The sequence below is a fragment of the Chionomys nivalis genome, chromosome 7 (assembly GCF_950005125.1).
Source record: "Chionomys nivalis chromosome 7, mChiNiv1.1, whole genome shotgun sequence".
In the NCBI taxonomy this organism is placed as follows: domain Eukaryota; kingdom Metazoa; phylum Chordata; class Mammalia; order Rodentia; family Cricetidae; genus Chionomys; species Chionomys nivalis.
In genome coordinates, this window is record NC_080092.1 from 55,508,626 (window position 1) to 55,525,991 (window position 17,366).

Below are 17,366 nucleotides of genomic sequence, written 5' to 3' on the forward strand. Positions count from 1 at the left end.
CCCAAGCCAGGGTAAGCTACAGTATCAGTCTCCCTCTCAGAAAACAAACAAAAAAAGTCATAGGAATCCTAAAATAAATCTAGAACACAAAACTAAATTATCTCCTTGGTATTCAACTACAAAAATTGAAGTGCTGTAGATTATCACAAAACATGGAATTTTATGCCCTCATTAATGCATCTGCTTAAATGCAGTAGATACCTCATAAAATTAAATACTAAATTAACCATGAGACAATGAACAATAACTAGGAGTTCATTTCTATAACATGAATCCTAGGTAAAACAAAAATTAGGGAAGCTAGGGAGATATCTCAGTAGGTAAATTGTTTGCCATTCAACTATGAGGACCTGAGTTCAGATCCCCTACACTTAGTTAAAGAGCTGGATTTGGTAGGACCTGTTTATAAGCCCAGTGCTGGGGACTCCAGCCAGCTAGTCTTGCCAAATCAGCAAGGTCATTCAGTGAGAAATAATAGTAAATTTTCTTTTGTTTTTTAAAACTGTCTCACTGTGTAGTACTGGCTGCCCTGGAACTCACTATGTAGACCATGTTAGGTCTCAAATTCAAAGACCCACATGTCTCTGCTTCTTAAATGCTGGATTACAGACCTACACCAACATGCCTGGCATAATTAACTTTTTTTAATGACTTAATCTTACTTTATGTGCACTGGTGTTTTGCCTAAATGTATGTTTGGGTGAAAGTTTCAGATCCCCTGGAGGTGGAGTTACAGACAGTGCTGGGGCTGGAGAGATGGCTCAGAGGTTAAGAGCACTGACTGCTCTTCCAGAGGTCCTGAGTTCTATGCCCAGCAACCACATGGTGGCCCACAACCATCTGTGATGAGATCTGGTGCCCTCTTCTGGCCTGCAGGCATACGCAGACAGAACACTGTATACGTAGTATATAAATAAATCTTTAAAAAACAAAACAAAACAAACAAAAAAAACCAGCCAGTGCTTTTAACCACTGAGCAACCTCTCCAGTCCCCAACCTTTTTTTTAAATTAGAAGATCTATCTGCAGTAGCACTATTTTCCTATTGAGTATAATATGTCTACGATACTTTAAAAAAAAAAAAAAAGATAAAACTTACCAACTAATATTATTCATCTTGCTTTAAACTCAAACATGACAAAGAATTAATTCCATGCTATGAGAAGGTCCAATTTTGAAGCCAAGACAAACTATCAACACTAATATAGCACACACTGGTAAAGACACTTAGACTACAAGACTACATTTTAATATTTTCTTCCCAACCCTGTCTCCTTTCCTCCATCCCTCCCCTTTGTGACAAGGTGTCAGGGCCAAGGCTGGCCCTGAACTTCCAAAGGAGCAGAGGATGACCTTACCTCTACACCATGTACCATTAATCATGATAGTTTATTCTTCTAAGAGGTTTCTAAAGAGCAGAAAACTGAGAAACTTACAGTTCATCTCGTTGTCTCTGGGACAGCACCATTTTGGCTGCAATATCAAACTTATTTGATATAGTGGTATGTCCCTCCAGAAAAATCGAAAGTTTTGTGATCCCTGGATTTCAATTAAATATGCCACTAAGTGGCAGCCACAGAGAGGAAAAATGATTCTTTATCAAGTGAATCGAATCAGCAACCAGGAAATAGTCAACAAGTAACGTTCATTCCACCTAAAAAAAGAAAAAAGAAAATTATTTCCCTCATTTAAAATTTGTTTTATTTCTAAATTATTATAGAACATCATGTAATTATATTAACATGCATGTTAGATGATAGTCAACCTATAGTTTAAAGAAGAAAAAAAAATCAGTCAATGCAAAAATATATTCCTATCTCAAACAATGATAAACTACGATGTAGACTAGGCATCCTTTTGACCCCACAAATGTGTTATAATTTCTGACCCAGGTATGTACCCCCAAACCCAGCCACATTTTATATGGCTAAAATGATGTAAAATTGTACCTTTGTTGCCGATTTTGAGATAGGGTCTAATTAAGTAGCCCTTATTGGCTAAGACTTTTTGTAATCATCCTGTTTCAGTTTCTAGTGCTAGCTTTGTGACATGCACCACCATAACAGCAACACAGCATTGTTTTCGAATTTAACACATTTACCTATTTAACTTCAATTATTAATATATAACTACTCTAGAAAACTCCAACTCTGTTTAGAAGTCTATTATTATTATTATTATTATTATTACTATTACTACTACTACTACTACTATTATTTTACAAGTCAGGAATTCACCATGTAGCCCTGACTGGCCTCAAACTCAGCAATCCTCCTACAGAAGATGGAGCGTAAAACCAGCTCAGGTCTTTACAGCCTAGGGTCAAGAGGAATCACAGATATGTTTTTCAAAAAAATTACAGAACAGTGAATGGGCCCAAACAAAATATACAATAATGAGATAGATAGCTCAGTGGTTACTTTGCTGGCATGCCTAACAACCTAAACCCCTGGAAGTCACTAGGTGGAGAGAATCAATTTCTGTAAGTTTTCTTTAAAAAAAAAAAAAAAGATTAATTTATTTATTATGTATAGTGTTTTGCCTGCACATATGCCTGCAGGCCAGAAGAGGGTACCAGATCTCATTATAGATGGTTGTGAGCCACCATATGGTTGCTGGGAACTGAACTCAGGACCTTTGGGAGAACAGGCAGCACTCTTAACTGCTGAGCCATCTCTCCAGCCCTCTACAAGTTTTCCAAATCTGAGTATGCATAAGTCCTCAATCAATCAATTTAATTAAAAAATAAGATTAGATCTGGAGTTAAACCTAGCTTACACAAGGTTACGGGTTCAATAGCCAGAAGGGGAAAGAAGAGGGGTAAGTATAGCATGTGTAGCTGAGTGACAATGAGAATGGAGTGTCTGTATTTGAGACAATGTGTGAGTACAGAGTGCATCTACTTAACTGATTGAGTATATAAGTGAGTATGGAGTATCTGTATGTGTGAGTATACAAAAAAGCATGGGGTTTTGTGGAAGGCAGATTGACTGCAACTAAGGCTGAGAAAAAGCAATTAAGTCAGTATAGGTATATCACAGAAATCAAAGAAGTACTTTTGAGGAGAGGTAATTTATAGCACCCAAAGTTATCAAATACAAAAGAATAAACTGGCTGCATTCAGAATGCAGTTCACTGATAACCTTGATGAGAAACATACCAGAAACGATATCAATTATTAATTTTTTTTGGAAACAGTAGGTATTATGTTATAGCCCAGGCTAGCCTGGAATTCAAGGGAATCCTCCTGCCTCCGTCTACCAGGTACTGGATTACAAGAATGAATCACCATGCCTGGCTAGAAAACAATGTTTAAAATGGGCAAAGAGATGGAGTAGAGATGATGCCATAAAATAAAACTTTTACAGATAAATATAAGCATTTGTCTTCTCTGCCAGATCAGATATTTAAATGCTGATTTAAAAAAAGACAGGATGTACAATTATACCTATGTAAGTGTTTTATATTAGTGTAAGTGAAAGAATACTGCAATACTGCAATAATCAATCTGATTAAGCCCCTAACTCCAATTATCAATTTGCAGTAAGATGAGGGCAGAGGACACATAAGAGCAAAAGCAGCAAAATCTAAGATGTGAAAAGCCTTAGGCAATGAAAGAAAAGAGACAGAAAAGGAACCTGTGGATGGTGAATCCAACAGGATTCATGCAGTTAAGACAAAAAGTATTACCACGAGCTCAAGTCAAATCCTGGCTCAACTATACATTCAAAGCCAGCCTGGGTAGTCTCAGATCCATTGAGACATCTCAAATATAAATTAAATTAACTGGGCCGTGTTAGAGCACACCTTTAATCCCAGCAGTTGGGAGGCAGATACAGGACTATCTCTGTTGAGTTCAAGGCCAGCCTGGTCTACAAAGCTAGTTTCAGGATAGCCAGGACTGTTACAGAGAAATTCTGTCTTGAAAAAACAAAGAAACCAGGTAAGTGACATTCACTGGCTTTAATTTATGAACCATGTTTAGATCTAGACCCAAAGAAACTATAAAGATATGAGCAAACACTTGGAGAAATCTGAATACTGATCAGACAGCTGAAAGAATTACAAAATTCATTACATTATTCTCTTAGTTTTGTTTATATTCAGATATTTCCCATATAGTCTTTAGAAAGTAGAAGTTGGGGCTGGGGATGTAGCTCAGTGACAGATGACTTACTTAGTGCGTGCAAACACACATATTAAGTTCTTACCCAAACATTAAGTTCTAATAAATATATCAGGAAGTGTAGAGGGAAAGGAAAGAAAGGGAATGAAATCTGAGCGCAATAAAAAATAGTTTATCTTACAAATGATCAAGCTTTAGAATATAACTCCAAAACAAAGAACACATTACTATTTACTACCAATACATGTACAGGTATATTCCTAAGCCTGCCATTTCATCCAATTACCTTCACACAGACTTGGGACAGATGTAGTACAGTTGGTAGAGTGCTTTCCTGAAGGCATGAAACCCTAGGAAAGTTCTATCCCAACAAGGCATAAAGTGGTACAAACCTGTAATTCCAACATTAGATGGGTAGAAGAGGACATTAAGGTCATCTGTATGTACCTAACAGTTAAGTTCAAGGCCTATCTAAGATACATGAGTCCCCTTTTCCAAACAAGAAAATAGCAAAAAAAAAAAAAAAAAAAAAAAAATCTGAAGAACATATCTAGATATAAATTACAGATTTCTGTTCTAAAATGAACCTAACAAAGTTTTGAATATAAAACAAGGTACAAGCCGGGCAGTGGTGGCGAACGCCTTTAATCCCAGCACTTGGGAGGCAGAGGCAGGCGGATCTCTGTGAGTTCGAGACCAGCCTGGTCTACAAGAGCTAGTTCCAGGACAGGCTCCAAAACCACAGAGAAACCCTGTCTCGGAAAAAACAAACAAACAAACAAGGTATAACTCAGGAATGGCTTGGTGATCTTCACATAAAAAGTTTAAAAACCGAGGCTAGAGGGATGGCTTAAATGTTAAGAACACTGGCTGTCCTTCCAGAGGACCCAGGTTCAATTTCCAGAACCCACATGGAAGCTCACAACTGTCTGTGTAACTCCAGCTCCAGGGGATCCAATACCCTTATACACAGACATACATGTGGGCAAAACACTAACTAGCGCACATAAAAAAGTAAATGAATTATTTTTTAAAATATTTTTAAATAAACATTTAATCAAAACAGATTTTCTTTTTCTCTTTTTCTCCTACCTAACCCCACTCCCCTCAAACAAGGTCCCACTAAGTAGTTCTGACTGTCCTGAAACTCAGTGTAGATTAAGCTGGCCTCAAACTCACAAAAGATCTGCCTACCCCTCAGCCTTCCAAATATGGTGGAACTAAAGACTTGAGCCATCATGCCCACTTCATTTCAATATGCTACAAATCAGGTAAAATTTACCAAACAGTATTAGGAAAATAGGGCTCAAGAACATATCAGGAAAGAAGGCATGTAATAACCCTAACCAGTCAGATATGGTGGTATGTGCCTTTAATCCTGGCAGGTAAAAGTAGGCAGATCTCTGAGTTTGTGACCTTGTCTACAGAGTTTTCCAGGACAGGTGGACTACATAGAAAAGACTCTGTCTCAACAAAACCAAACAAATAATTCAGAAACAAGGGAACCAATGAAATTGTTTGCTGAGTGGGAATGCTTGCCTCCAAACCTGACAGTCTAGGTTCAATCCTTCGGACCCACATGATAAAGATTGGCCTTCAAGACTGTCCTCTGACCTACACTTGAGCTAAAACACACACACAAACAGAGAGAGAGGGAGGGAGGGAGGGAGGGAGGGAGGGAGGGAGGGAGGGAGGGAGGGAGGGAGGGAGGGAGATTAAAAAAGAAATTGTCAAGCCTGCTGAAAGAATATACATTTTTAATGAGTGATGCCTTAAGCCTATTATTATTTGGTAATTTTTATTTTTTTTATTTTTATTTTATTTTTTTAAAGATTTATTTATTTATTATGTATACAACATTCTGCCTCGATGTATGCCCGCACGCCAGAGGAGGGCGCCAGATCTCAGTACAGATGGTTGTGAGCCACCATGTGGTTGCTGGGAATTGAACTCAGGACCTCTGGAAGAGCAGCCAGTGCTCTTAACCTCTGAGCCATCTCTCCAGCCCCAAAAGATTTATTCATTTATTTATTTTTATGTACACAACATTCTGCCTCCATGTATGCCCACACGCTAGAGAAGGGCACCAGATTTTATCATAGATGGTTGTGAGCCACCATGTGGTTGCTGGGAATTGAACTCAGGACCTCTGGAAGAGCACTCAGTGCTCTTAACCTCTGAGCCATCTCTCCAGCCCTATTTGGTAATTTTTAACCTACTATTGCACCAACCTAACCTAACCTATCTTTGTTGTTGCTTGTTAAGAGCAGGCATCAGAGAATTGTGGGCTTCTAAGTTAAAATGCTGACAATTTATTAAAAGCTTTCAATTATTTAATATTTTAAAAACGTAAGGATCAGCCTAGGTTGGTGAGGCACACCTTTAATCCCAGCATTCAGGAGGCAAGCAGGTAGATCTCTGTGACTTCATGACCAGTCTGGTCTACAAAGAGAGGGCTACACAAAGTCAGGACTACAGAGAGAAAAATCCCTGTCTTGGAAGGGGGAAAAAAAAGTGTAAGTTCTCATCTTAGTAACACACAACAGTGATATTAAATCACTATTCATAGAAGACGGGAGGTGGTGGCGCACACCTTTACTCACAGCACTCAGGAGACAGAGGCATATGGATCTCTGTGAGTTTGAAGCCAGCCTAGTCTACAAGAGCTAGTTCCAGGACAGTCTGGCTGTTACACAGAGAAACCCTGTCTTGAAAACACCTTCCCCGCAAAATCAAATCACTATTCATTAAAAAAAAAAAATTGAGGCCAGCCTGGGATATGTGAAACCTTGCCCCCCCTCCAAAAAAAGTCAGCAGGATAGTGGTGGCGCATGCCTTCAATCCCAGCACTCGGTAGCAAAGGCAGGCAGATCTCGGTGAGTTTGAGGCTAGCCTGGTCTACAGAGCAAGTTCCAGTTCAGGCTCCAAAGCTTAACAGAGAAACCCTGTCTCAAAAAAAAGAGAGAGCGCGCACACGCAGAAGAGACAAAAACTTTAGTAATATTTAATAAAAAATAAAGCATTCATGTGCCAAGCAGTGGTAGGGAACACCTTTAATCCTAGCACTCCGGAGGCAGAAGCAGGTGGATCTCTTTCAGGTCAGCCTCGTCTACAGATCAAGTTCCAAGGCTACTCAGAGAAACCTTGCTTTGAAAAATAACGGATGGACGGACTGACGGACGGATGGATGGAAAAGCCATTCACGGAAGGGGTTGGAGAGATGGCTCAGAGGTTAAGAATTCATCTTGTTCTTTCAGGGGATTCCAGCTTGGTTCCCATCACTCATGCCTGTGATTCTAGCCCAAGAAATCTGAAGGCCTCTTTTGCCCTCCACAGATGAGCACCGGCACACAACTGGCATACATTTACACAAACACATATACACATAAATCAATGCAGTTCTCTAGCTAGAGAAGAATGTTCTCAAACTGATGCATCATGATGACTTTTTAGGAAATAATAAACCATATTAAAGCAAGAAAAGGGTCTGGAAGTCAGTGATGATAGGCCTTGGACTAGGACGGAAACAATGGGAATGATTTGAGTCTCATGGCCAAAGTGCACTTAGAGGAAGATGACCTTTTTTTTTTTCCTAACAGTTCACTATTTGCTCTTGAAGATGGTATTCTCTTTTTCTATCTGTTGCGTTTATAAGCACACTTGTGTACACGTGGGGGACTGAGGCTGATGTTGCATGTCTTTCCTCTATCACTTTCAACCTTGTATTTTTAAGGTTCCAGGGCGTACCAATTAATTATACTGGCTAGCCAGTGAGCGCCAGGAATGGGCATATCTCTGTCCTACCCCGGGGTTTCGATGCCACCACATACGTTTTTATGTGGGTGCTGGGGATCCAAACTCAGGTTGTTATGCTTGTGCCATAACAAGCACTTTACCCACTGAGCCATAAACCCAGCCCCAGAAGATGGTTTTCTCTAGTTTATGATCTTAGTCCTAAAGGCAGATCCCATTTCTATTAAAGGGCAACTCCTCAGCAATTTTTATAAAAGCAGAGCTCCTCAACTGATTTCTAATTTATTACCCCCTAAACTAATGTTTGTCTCCACTTGCACAAACAACTTAGAAATCAGGCTGGCAAGATGGCTTTCAAGTAAGGTGCTTACCATCAAGCCTAATGATCTGCACTCCATGCATCCCACAAAGTGGAAGAGGAAAACCAACTCCTGAAAATTGTTCTCTGACCACCATACATGAGCTGTGGCATGTATGCCCACATACACATGCATAAAAAGAATAAAAAATAAAAAAAGAACTAGGTAATGATGTTAAGGACACTCTCTGCCCTTAAGAAACAAAAGAAGTGCCGGGCGGTGGTGGCGCACGCCTTTAATCCCAGCACTTGGGAGGCAGAGGCAGGCGGATCTCTGTGAGTTCGAGACCAGCCTGGTCTACAGAGCTAGTTCCAGGACAGGCTCCAAAACCACCGAGAAACCCTGTCTCGAAAAACCAAAAAAAAAAAAAAAAAAGAAACAAAAGAAGTGAAGGTGTAAGCTAAACGTATTTATTCATTACCTATCTTGCTAGGCTCTATACTGCAATGAAGATTAATAAGATGCAATCAACTAAAGGAAGACAAATCCAGTTAAAAGCTGGGAGGGTAGGAATGGGAAGGAGGGAATAAAAACACGGTCAGAACTGTTCTAAATGACCAAGCAGCATTATAAACTAAAAGATTTTAAAAGAAGATAGAACTGGTTGACAATTCTTTGAAGCAGGTTTTGGAAAAGAAAAAATAATATGAAAAAAAATATTCAAGTCCAAATTTTTGAGTAGTTAGGGAATACAGTATTACTAGAATGGTTAAAGACTGCAAACAGCTACAAAAAGCTGAGTGATCTGTACTCTAAATTCCAGAGGTTAACAGTGACAAAATAAAAACATGTAGTTCTCATAAAGAAAACAAAATTTACTTCTAAATAAAGGTGAATCATGCTTTGGGAAAAGGCAAAACAATATTTGATACGGGCATTAGTAAAACCCGTAACACCAGAGCATACCTACAATCCTCAGCACTTGGAGGCTGAGGTAATTCTGTCAAAGCAATCTCTTTTCAGCAGTATACAGTTTTTCTGAGTCTCTCTGCTAATAACTATACTGAATACTCTGGAAGCATATGCTCTGTATTAGCAGATGGCACACGTATTTAATCAATCTCAGCACTAGGGAGGCAGAAGTAAGTGGACCTCTGCACTCTACAAGTTCGAGGACAGCATCTAGCTAGCATCAAATTCCAGGCCAGACCGGACAGTGGTGGCGCACACCTTCAATCCTAACACTTGGGAGGCACAGGCCGGTGGATGTCTGTGAGCTTGAGGCCAGCCTGGTCTACACGAGCTAGTTCCAGGACAGGCTCCGAAGTTAGAGAAACCCTGTCTAGAAAGAAAAAAAAAATTCTGGACCAGTCATGGCTACAAATAAGTAAGGATACGTATGTCAACTTTAAATTCTTCTGCTTAAAACCTTTCTAGAGTTAGGTGATGGTGGTACACACCTTTGATCACAGCACTTGGGAGGCAGAGGCAGTTGAATCTCTTGAGTTTGAGGCAGCCTAGTCTATAGACCAGGACAGCAAAGGGTACATTAAAAAAACAAAACAAAAAGAAAAAGAGACAAAAAAAAAAAACCCGCCTCCAAAAACTATTAACAAAAGCAGAACACCTTTCTAGAACCTGAATGTTTAGAACAATAAATACCCGGAATTTGCACAGAACTCCATGATTTACAAACAGTTCTGTGTCTTTTTAATCTAATTCAACCACATTGTAGGGTGGTCCTAAATTATCTGGACAAAAAAAGTTATGAATCACAAATTATTGTTTATAGATAATACAAGTGGTAAATGAAAAGTTGTAAACTTTCCTTCATTTTATTATTATTGAAACAGTCTTATTGTGCAGGCCCTGAACCTAGATACCCTATCCTTTCTTAGCCTCAGATTAAAGGCATGCACCTCTAAGCCCAGCTTTGCTTATATGGTAAAAATGTAAAGTTGCTGAAGCTTTGTCTAATTTTCCATGATGATCTGAAAAAAGATAATGCAAAGTATGTAATTTTAAATATAGTTTAAATATTGCTTAGCTATACAAGGCCAAGAGAGACTTATTTACAAACTTACTCTGACCTGAAAGTGACCAGCATGCAACCTCTGGTTGGTTAAGTAACTGGATAAACTCAGGTTGTTTCTATGGTCAAGAAAATGGGGTAGGGGGTGGAGGGAGTTCAGGGATATGTGATCTAAAATTGATGCCAAAAATGTTATTCTTTATTAAATACAAATCATGGAAATTATTAAGGAAAAAATTACTAATTAATTTAAGATGAATTGCATATACATATTCACAGCAGTACTCTAATAGTGCATGTTAGAAACAGTTTAAAGTCTTATTTCTGAAATCTACCTAGAAAACACTTTACTAGATGAAAATACTAAGTTGGAAAATATATGGTACAAGATTCACAGAAAGCCTAAAAATCTACGCAGTATCACTCACATTGTTTATTGATAGGCACATGTATACAACAAGTATAAAAACCGAGCCAGTGAGATGGCTCAGCAAACAGGTAAAAGGCACTCATCACCAATCTTGACAATCTGAGCTCTAATTCCAAGACCCACAGGGCGGAAGGAAGAAACAACTCCAAATGCACGAATGCACACACTCTGTTTTGTTTTTGTTTTCTAAAGGCATATAATACAGCCAGGTGGGGTAGCACATGTCTTTAATCCTAGCACTCAGGAGGCAGAGGCCAGCCTGGACTACATAGTGAGATTCTGTCTCAAACAAACAAAAAAGGAATATATACGAGAGGAATACCCCTGGAAAGAAACATGGCATGCAGAAAAGAAAAGGCACAAAAGGGATATAAACTGTAACCTCAATACCATTTCTTTTCTTTTTTCCTTTCTATTTATTCATTCATTCATTCATTCGTTCATTCATTTTGAGACAGGATTTCTCTGTGTAACAGCCCTAACTGTCCTTGAACTCAAAGGGATCCACCTGCCTCCACCTGAGGAGTACTGGGACAAAGGCATGCTTCCCCACCCCACAGTTATTTTTTTAAAGCTTCGAGAGTAAAGTATTTTGTTATATTACTGTAAGTACTTTTTTCCTGTTTATTTAACATATAATAAAAAAACAAAATGGTGCTATAGACATGCACATTTGCACATTGTATGGCTCACAGACAACTGTCGTCAGCTCCAGAGGACTGGCCTCTGTGGCAACTGCATTCATATGTACAAATCCAAACACACAATTTAAAAACATAAAACTTAGTTGGGTGAGGTAGCACACACTTTTAACCCCAGCACTCAGGAGGCAGAGGCAGGCAGATCTCTAAATTAGATACCAGCCTGGTCTACTGGTCTACATAGTGAGTTCCAGGACAGCGAGAGCTATGTAGAGACACCCTGCCTCAATAATAATAATGATTATTATTATTAATTGCATTCCAAAGCAGTAAAAATTTTAAGAATATTTTTAGCTGTGCATAGGTCCTGTTAGAGTCAGACTGAGTTACTCCTACGGGGGGGGGGGGGGGGTTCAAGACAGGGTGCCACCACTGCCCAGAAGGCACCACCATTTCTGACCAGTTCTGATATCTTGATGCATAGAATTTTGGAGTCAAGCAGTCATGGTTTAAATATCATTTTGGGGCCAAAAGGTAAAAGCTCAGTGGTAGAACATGTGCCTCACTTGGGTCCCTAATTTCACCACTGGAAGCAAAATAAATCATCTTGGTCATTCATAAACTGAGCCTGAGTAAATTATCAAACTTCCTAATGGCTATTTTGCTCACCTCTTTAAGATTAGTATGACCCAAATGACTTGAACACTCACGACAATGTTTAATGAAAAGAATTATATACAGGGGATCTAACCTCGGATTTCCCTCACATGGCTTAGAAAGAGTGAAGTGGGGCAATGACAGTAATTTCATTTTTACCTACAAAAGCAACATAAGAGACTGTCCAAGCACAGAGAAAAAAATCAGTTTGAAGCCGGGTGGTGGCGCACGCCTTTAATCCCAGCACTCGGGAGGCAGAGGCAGGCGGATCTCTGTGAGTTCGAGGCCAGCCTGGTCTACAAGAGCTAGTTCTAGGACAGGAACCAAAAGCTACGGAGAAACCCTGTCTCGAAAAAAAAAAAATCAAAAAAATAAATAAATAAAAATCAGTTTGAATATCACAAGATAGTAGGAAAAAAAACAGGTAAATTATTCTTCACTTTATCTTAAAAATGTTTTCCTTACTGCTACTCTAATAACAATGAATAGTTACTAAGTACTTACTATGTGCTAGGTGTCATCCCCAGGCTATTTAAATGCACTGACTCATCTGATACATGAGGTGAAACATTTTATACAAGCTATTTTAAAAAAAAAGGCATTATGAGTTCAAAGAAAAAGTTTCTTTCAGATAACATTGGAAAGGTTGCCTGGAAAAGGACAATCTGCTATTCAGGCTTAAATGATTCTGAGGGCCGGGAGGTAGCAGCGCATGCCTTTAGTCCCAGCAGCATTCAAGAGGCAGAGGCAGGCGATCTCTGTGAGTTCGAGGACAGCCTGGTCTACAGAGTGAGTTCTAGGACAGGCTCCAAAACTATAAAGAGAAACTTGAGAAATTCAGTTTCGAAAAACAAACCAAAAAAGGTTCAGAAGAAGTAAAAGCTAGTTCCAGGACCACTAGGGCTGTTACACAGAGAAACTGTCATGGAGGTGGAGGTAGGGGTAGAAGAATAAGTAATTGAAGCTGGCGGTGGTGGCCCATGCCTTTAATTCCAGGACTCAGAAAGCAGAGACAGGAGGATCTCTTGAGTTTGAGGCCAGCCCAGTTCCAGGACAGCCAAAGCTATACAGAAAAACCCTGTCTAGAAAAAACAAACAAAACAACAGCAACAAAAGAATAAGCAATTGGAGCTTAGAGCAGACACTGGATAAGATCATTAGATAGTGGAACAGCAACACATAGTAAACTCCTTGCATGTAATGTATGCTGGTAGAGTTTGGGAGAGGAGATTGTGGATAGGCTGGAAAATTACACAAGCCAAATTGATATAACTTAAATGTTCTGTATAGCTAGTAGGCAAACTGGAAGTCATTAAACAAGTTCTAGCAATGGTTAGCATTCTGATTAGCTGTGTATTGCAGTTTATATGGGTGGCAACAAAGATGATTGATTGCAGTGTGGAGGTCACATTTTTTCAGGAAAGAATTACTGCTTGAAATAGTGACAATGAAGACTGTTGACTGGAGAAAGGATCAGGAAGTAGAATTGCAAATCTTAGTTCAGAAGAGAAAAAATGCAGATAGTCTGTAGCTTGAGTGAGGAAGTGGAATTGAGAAACAATATACAGAATAAGAGGAATCGTATAAGATGGTAAATCTGCTAAATTTTCCTAAGCAGCATCCAATTTTCATTTTCTTTTAAAATTTTATTTTGTGTATGTGAATGTTTTTCTTGTATTTTTATCTGTGTACCATGTTTGTGCCTGGTACTAGAGGAGGCCAAGAGAGGATGTTGGATTTCTGGAACTGGAGTTTGAGTAGTGGGTTGCTGGTCCTCTGGATAGTCAGTGGTCCTAAGAAGTATCTCTCAGGGGGCTGGAGAGATGGCTCAGAGGTTAAGAGCATTGCCTGCTCTTCCAAAGGTTCTGAGTTCAATTCCCAGCAACCACATGGTGGCTCACAACCATCTGTAGTGGGGTCTGGTGCCCTCTTCTGGCATGTAGGCATACACACAGACAGAATGTTGTATACGTAATAAATAAATAAATATTTTTTTAAAAAAAAGTATCTCTCAGCCTTTTTTTTTCCCTAATTAATTAATTTTATTTTCTTAAGGCAGGACAGGCCTGAAAAATTGGATTCAAACTCAAACCCACCTTCACTGAGAGCTGGAAATATGTTGTATCATCATAACCTGTTCTCAAGTCACTTTTTGCTAAACTTATCCCCTCCTACCCCTTTTTCTCAACACAGTCCTGGAAATTTTGGAATTCACTATGTAACTCATGCTAGTCTTGAAACATCTGCCTGCCTCTGTCTCCCAAGTGCTGGGATTACAGAGGTGTACCACCACACCAAGCTCTACCCTATATGCTTGTTTCCTGGTTTTTCGAGACAGAGTTTCTCTGTAACTTAGGAGCTTACCTGGAACTAGCTCTTATAGACCAGGCTGGCCTCAAACTCACGAAGATCCTCCTGCCTCTACCTCCCAAGTGCTGGGATTAAAGGTGTGCACCACCACCACTCGGCCCAAGCTCTACTTTTTTATTTATTTATTTATTTTTGGTTTTTAGAGACAGGGTTTCTCTGTAGCTTTGGTGCCCGTCCCGGAACTAGCTCTTGTAGACCAGGCTGGCCTCGAACTCCCAGAGATCCGCTTGCCTCTGTCTCCCGAGTGCTGGGATTAAAGGCGTGCGCCACCACCGCCCGACGCAAGCTCTACTTTTTATTGTCTTTCACTAGCTATGGATATGGGAACGTAAAAAGTCTTCATGGCAAAATTTGGTGCTGAAGAGATGTTAGTTTAGTATTAAATGGTACTCTTTACTTTTTGAAAAGTCATTTTTCTTTTTATGATCATTTTTCTATCCTGTGTGTTTGTGTGTGTACATGTTTTAGTGTGCACAAATTGATGCTAATGCATGTGTGAACATGTAGGCCAGAGGCTGATGTATCTTCCTCAATTGCTTTCTTCCTTTTTTATTTGCTGTTTTGTTTTTGAGATAGGGTCTCTTTGTTTAGCTGTGGTTGTCCTGGAACTCGCTCTGTAGACCAGGCTGGCATCAAACTTACAGAAATCCACCTGCCTCTGCCTCCTGAGCACTGGGATTAAAGATGTGTGCCACCACTGCCCAGCTTTCTACCTTTTAAGAAAATATATTTGATGATTTCTTTTAAGTGTATGTCATTGTCATTTCCACACTCCCCTATTATCCTCTCTCAAGCCCTATCCTTTTTATTTTTGCCAGCCACATCTCCTGTAGTTTAGCCTTAGGAAGCTGATGTATGTTCTTGTTACTTCCAGACCTCATGGTGGTGTTTGTACTCTTTTACTCAAACTCACAGAGATCGCCTGCCTCTGCCTCCCAAGTACTGGAATTAAAGGCCCAATTGCTATTTCTTTTTTTTTTTGTTTTTTTTTTTGTTTTTTTTTTTGTTTTTCGAGACAGGGTTTCTCTGTGGCTTTGGAGCCTGTCCTGGAACTAGCTCTTGTAGACCAGGCTGGTCTCGAACTCACAGAGATCCGCCTACCTCTGCCTCCCAAGTGCTGGGATTAAAGGCGTGCGCCACCACCGCCCGGCCCAATTGCTATTTCTTAAAGAGACATTTCAAAACGAAAAGAGAATCTCAAAATTCATCTTTCAAATATAATCCAAGGGGTGCTGCAATTAGCCTAACAAACATATCATACACAAAGTTTCTAACAAGGCGCAGATATAAAAACATTATGTAAGGGCTGGAGAAATGGCTCAGAGGTTAAGAGCACTGACTGTTCTTCCAGAGGTCCTGAGTTCAATTCCCAGCAACCACATGGTGGCCCAAAGCCATCTATAATGAGATCTGGTGCCCTCTTCTGGCATGCAAGCATACACGGAAGGAATGTTGTATACATAATAAATAAATAAATCTTTAAAAAAAAAAAAAAAAACATTATGTAAGCCGGGCGGTGGTGGCGCACGCCTTTAATCCCAGCACTCGGGAGGCAGAGGCAGGCGGATCTCTGGGAGTTCGAGGCCAGCCTGGTCTACAAGAGCTAGTTCCAGGACAGGAACCAAAAGCTACAGAGAAACCCTGACTTGAAAATTAAAAAAAAAAAAAAAAAAAAAAAAAAAAAAAAAGTTAAAATTATTTGGCCTGGGGAGTGGAGCTCAGTGATAAAAGCATATCCTCAGATACTCCATAAAGCCCTGGGTTTTTGTTCTGTTTTGGTTTTTCAAGATAGAGTTTCTCTGGGTAGCCCTGGCTATTCTAGAACTTGCTCTGTAAACCAAGCTGGCCTCTTAACTCAAATGAGATCCGCCTGCCTCTGCCTCCCAAGTGCTGAGTTTAAAGGCGCATGCAACCACCACCACGCTAAAATAATATTTTTAAAGCATTAGGCATTACAAGCCTAATGCATGCAAAATATCCAAAGCAGGAACAAAATTAACAAATACCAAATTAAACAATATAGGTAATAAATGCTACAGTTACCATTTTCAAAATTAAGATAAAAAGGTTGGGGATGGGTTAAAGAAAAGAGAAACCCAAGTTTATGCACTAGACCTATCTCTCATGCTGCCTTTGCAAAATAAAAGTGTAAAGAGTTCTCTCACCAACCCTGGCACCTTAATACTTCTTGACTTTCCAGTCTCTAGAACTTTGTTTTCTTTAACGCTTATTTTTTTCTTTTCAAAAATTACTTAGTTTATTGGTGTTTTGTTTGTATGTATGTCTGTGTGAAGGTGTCGGATCCTCTGGAAATGGAGACACAGACAGTTGTGCACTGCCATGTGGGTGCTGGGAATTGAATCCTGGACCCCTGGAAGAGCAGCTAGTGCTCTTCTTAACCACTGAACCATCTCTCCAGTCCCTCAAGGTTTATTTTAAATATAAGTAAAGAGGCAAAACATTAGCCTGCACTTGCTCAATACCAGTCAAAATGAAAAATCTTCAAATTATACCCCTAAAACGTGACTGTATTTAAATGAGAGAGAGAGAGAGAGAGAGAGAGAGAGAGAGAGAGATTTTGAGGGGATGGTTCAGGATATAAAGCTGCTTACTGGTAAATTTGGAAGCCCGAATTTAACCTTTGGGACCCAAATAGCAAAAGTTGTCCTCTGATTTCTAACTCATAATGTGGAATGTGCTTCCACAACCACAACTAAATGAATGTAATTTTAAAAATGAGTTCATGAGAATTTTAGAATGTAAAAATGTTCACCTCTTAAATGAGTGACATCTACTGTCTATGTTTATGTGCCCTTAATATTTTTGCTTCATGGTATAAACATTCAAAAATCAAATTATTTTATAATTTTTTTTGAAAAGAAGTCAATCACTATGAAAAGGAAATATTTGACCATGTAAGCTAGCATCCAGGTACCACTCTAGCTACCGCCTAAGTGACTTCAGGAGAAAAAAAACTCATGAAATTTTAGTTCTCTCATACATGAAAATACCCATGTACCCAAAACAGATGAGAAAATAAGTTGAAACAGGTACCAAAT

General features: G+C 39.4%; 1 protein-coding gene across 2 annotated transcripts in view; it reads right to left on the bottom strand.

Annotated features, from left to right (window-relative positions):
* The window catches only part of Pafah1b1 (platelet activating factor acetylhydrolase 1b regulatory subunit 1), a 47,384-nt gene that overhangs the window by 23,251 nt on the left and 6,767 nt on the right, over window positions 1–17,366 (bottom strand). For both annotated transcript variants that reach the window (XM_057773530.1, XM_057773531.1), the window contains exon 2: window positions 1,436–1,653. In XM_057773530.1, coding sequence (XP_057629513.1) covers window positions 1,436–1,467 — 32 coding nt within the window. In that variant the 5' untranslated portion in view covers window positions 1,468–1,653. The remainder of the gene's footprint in view (window positions 1–1,435; window positions 1,654–17,366) is intronic.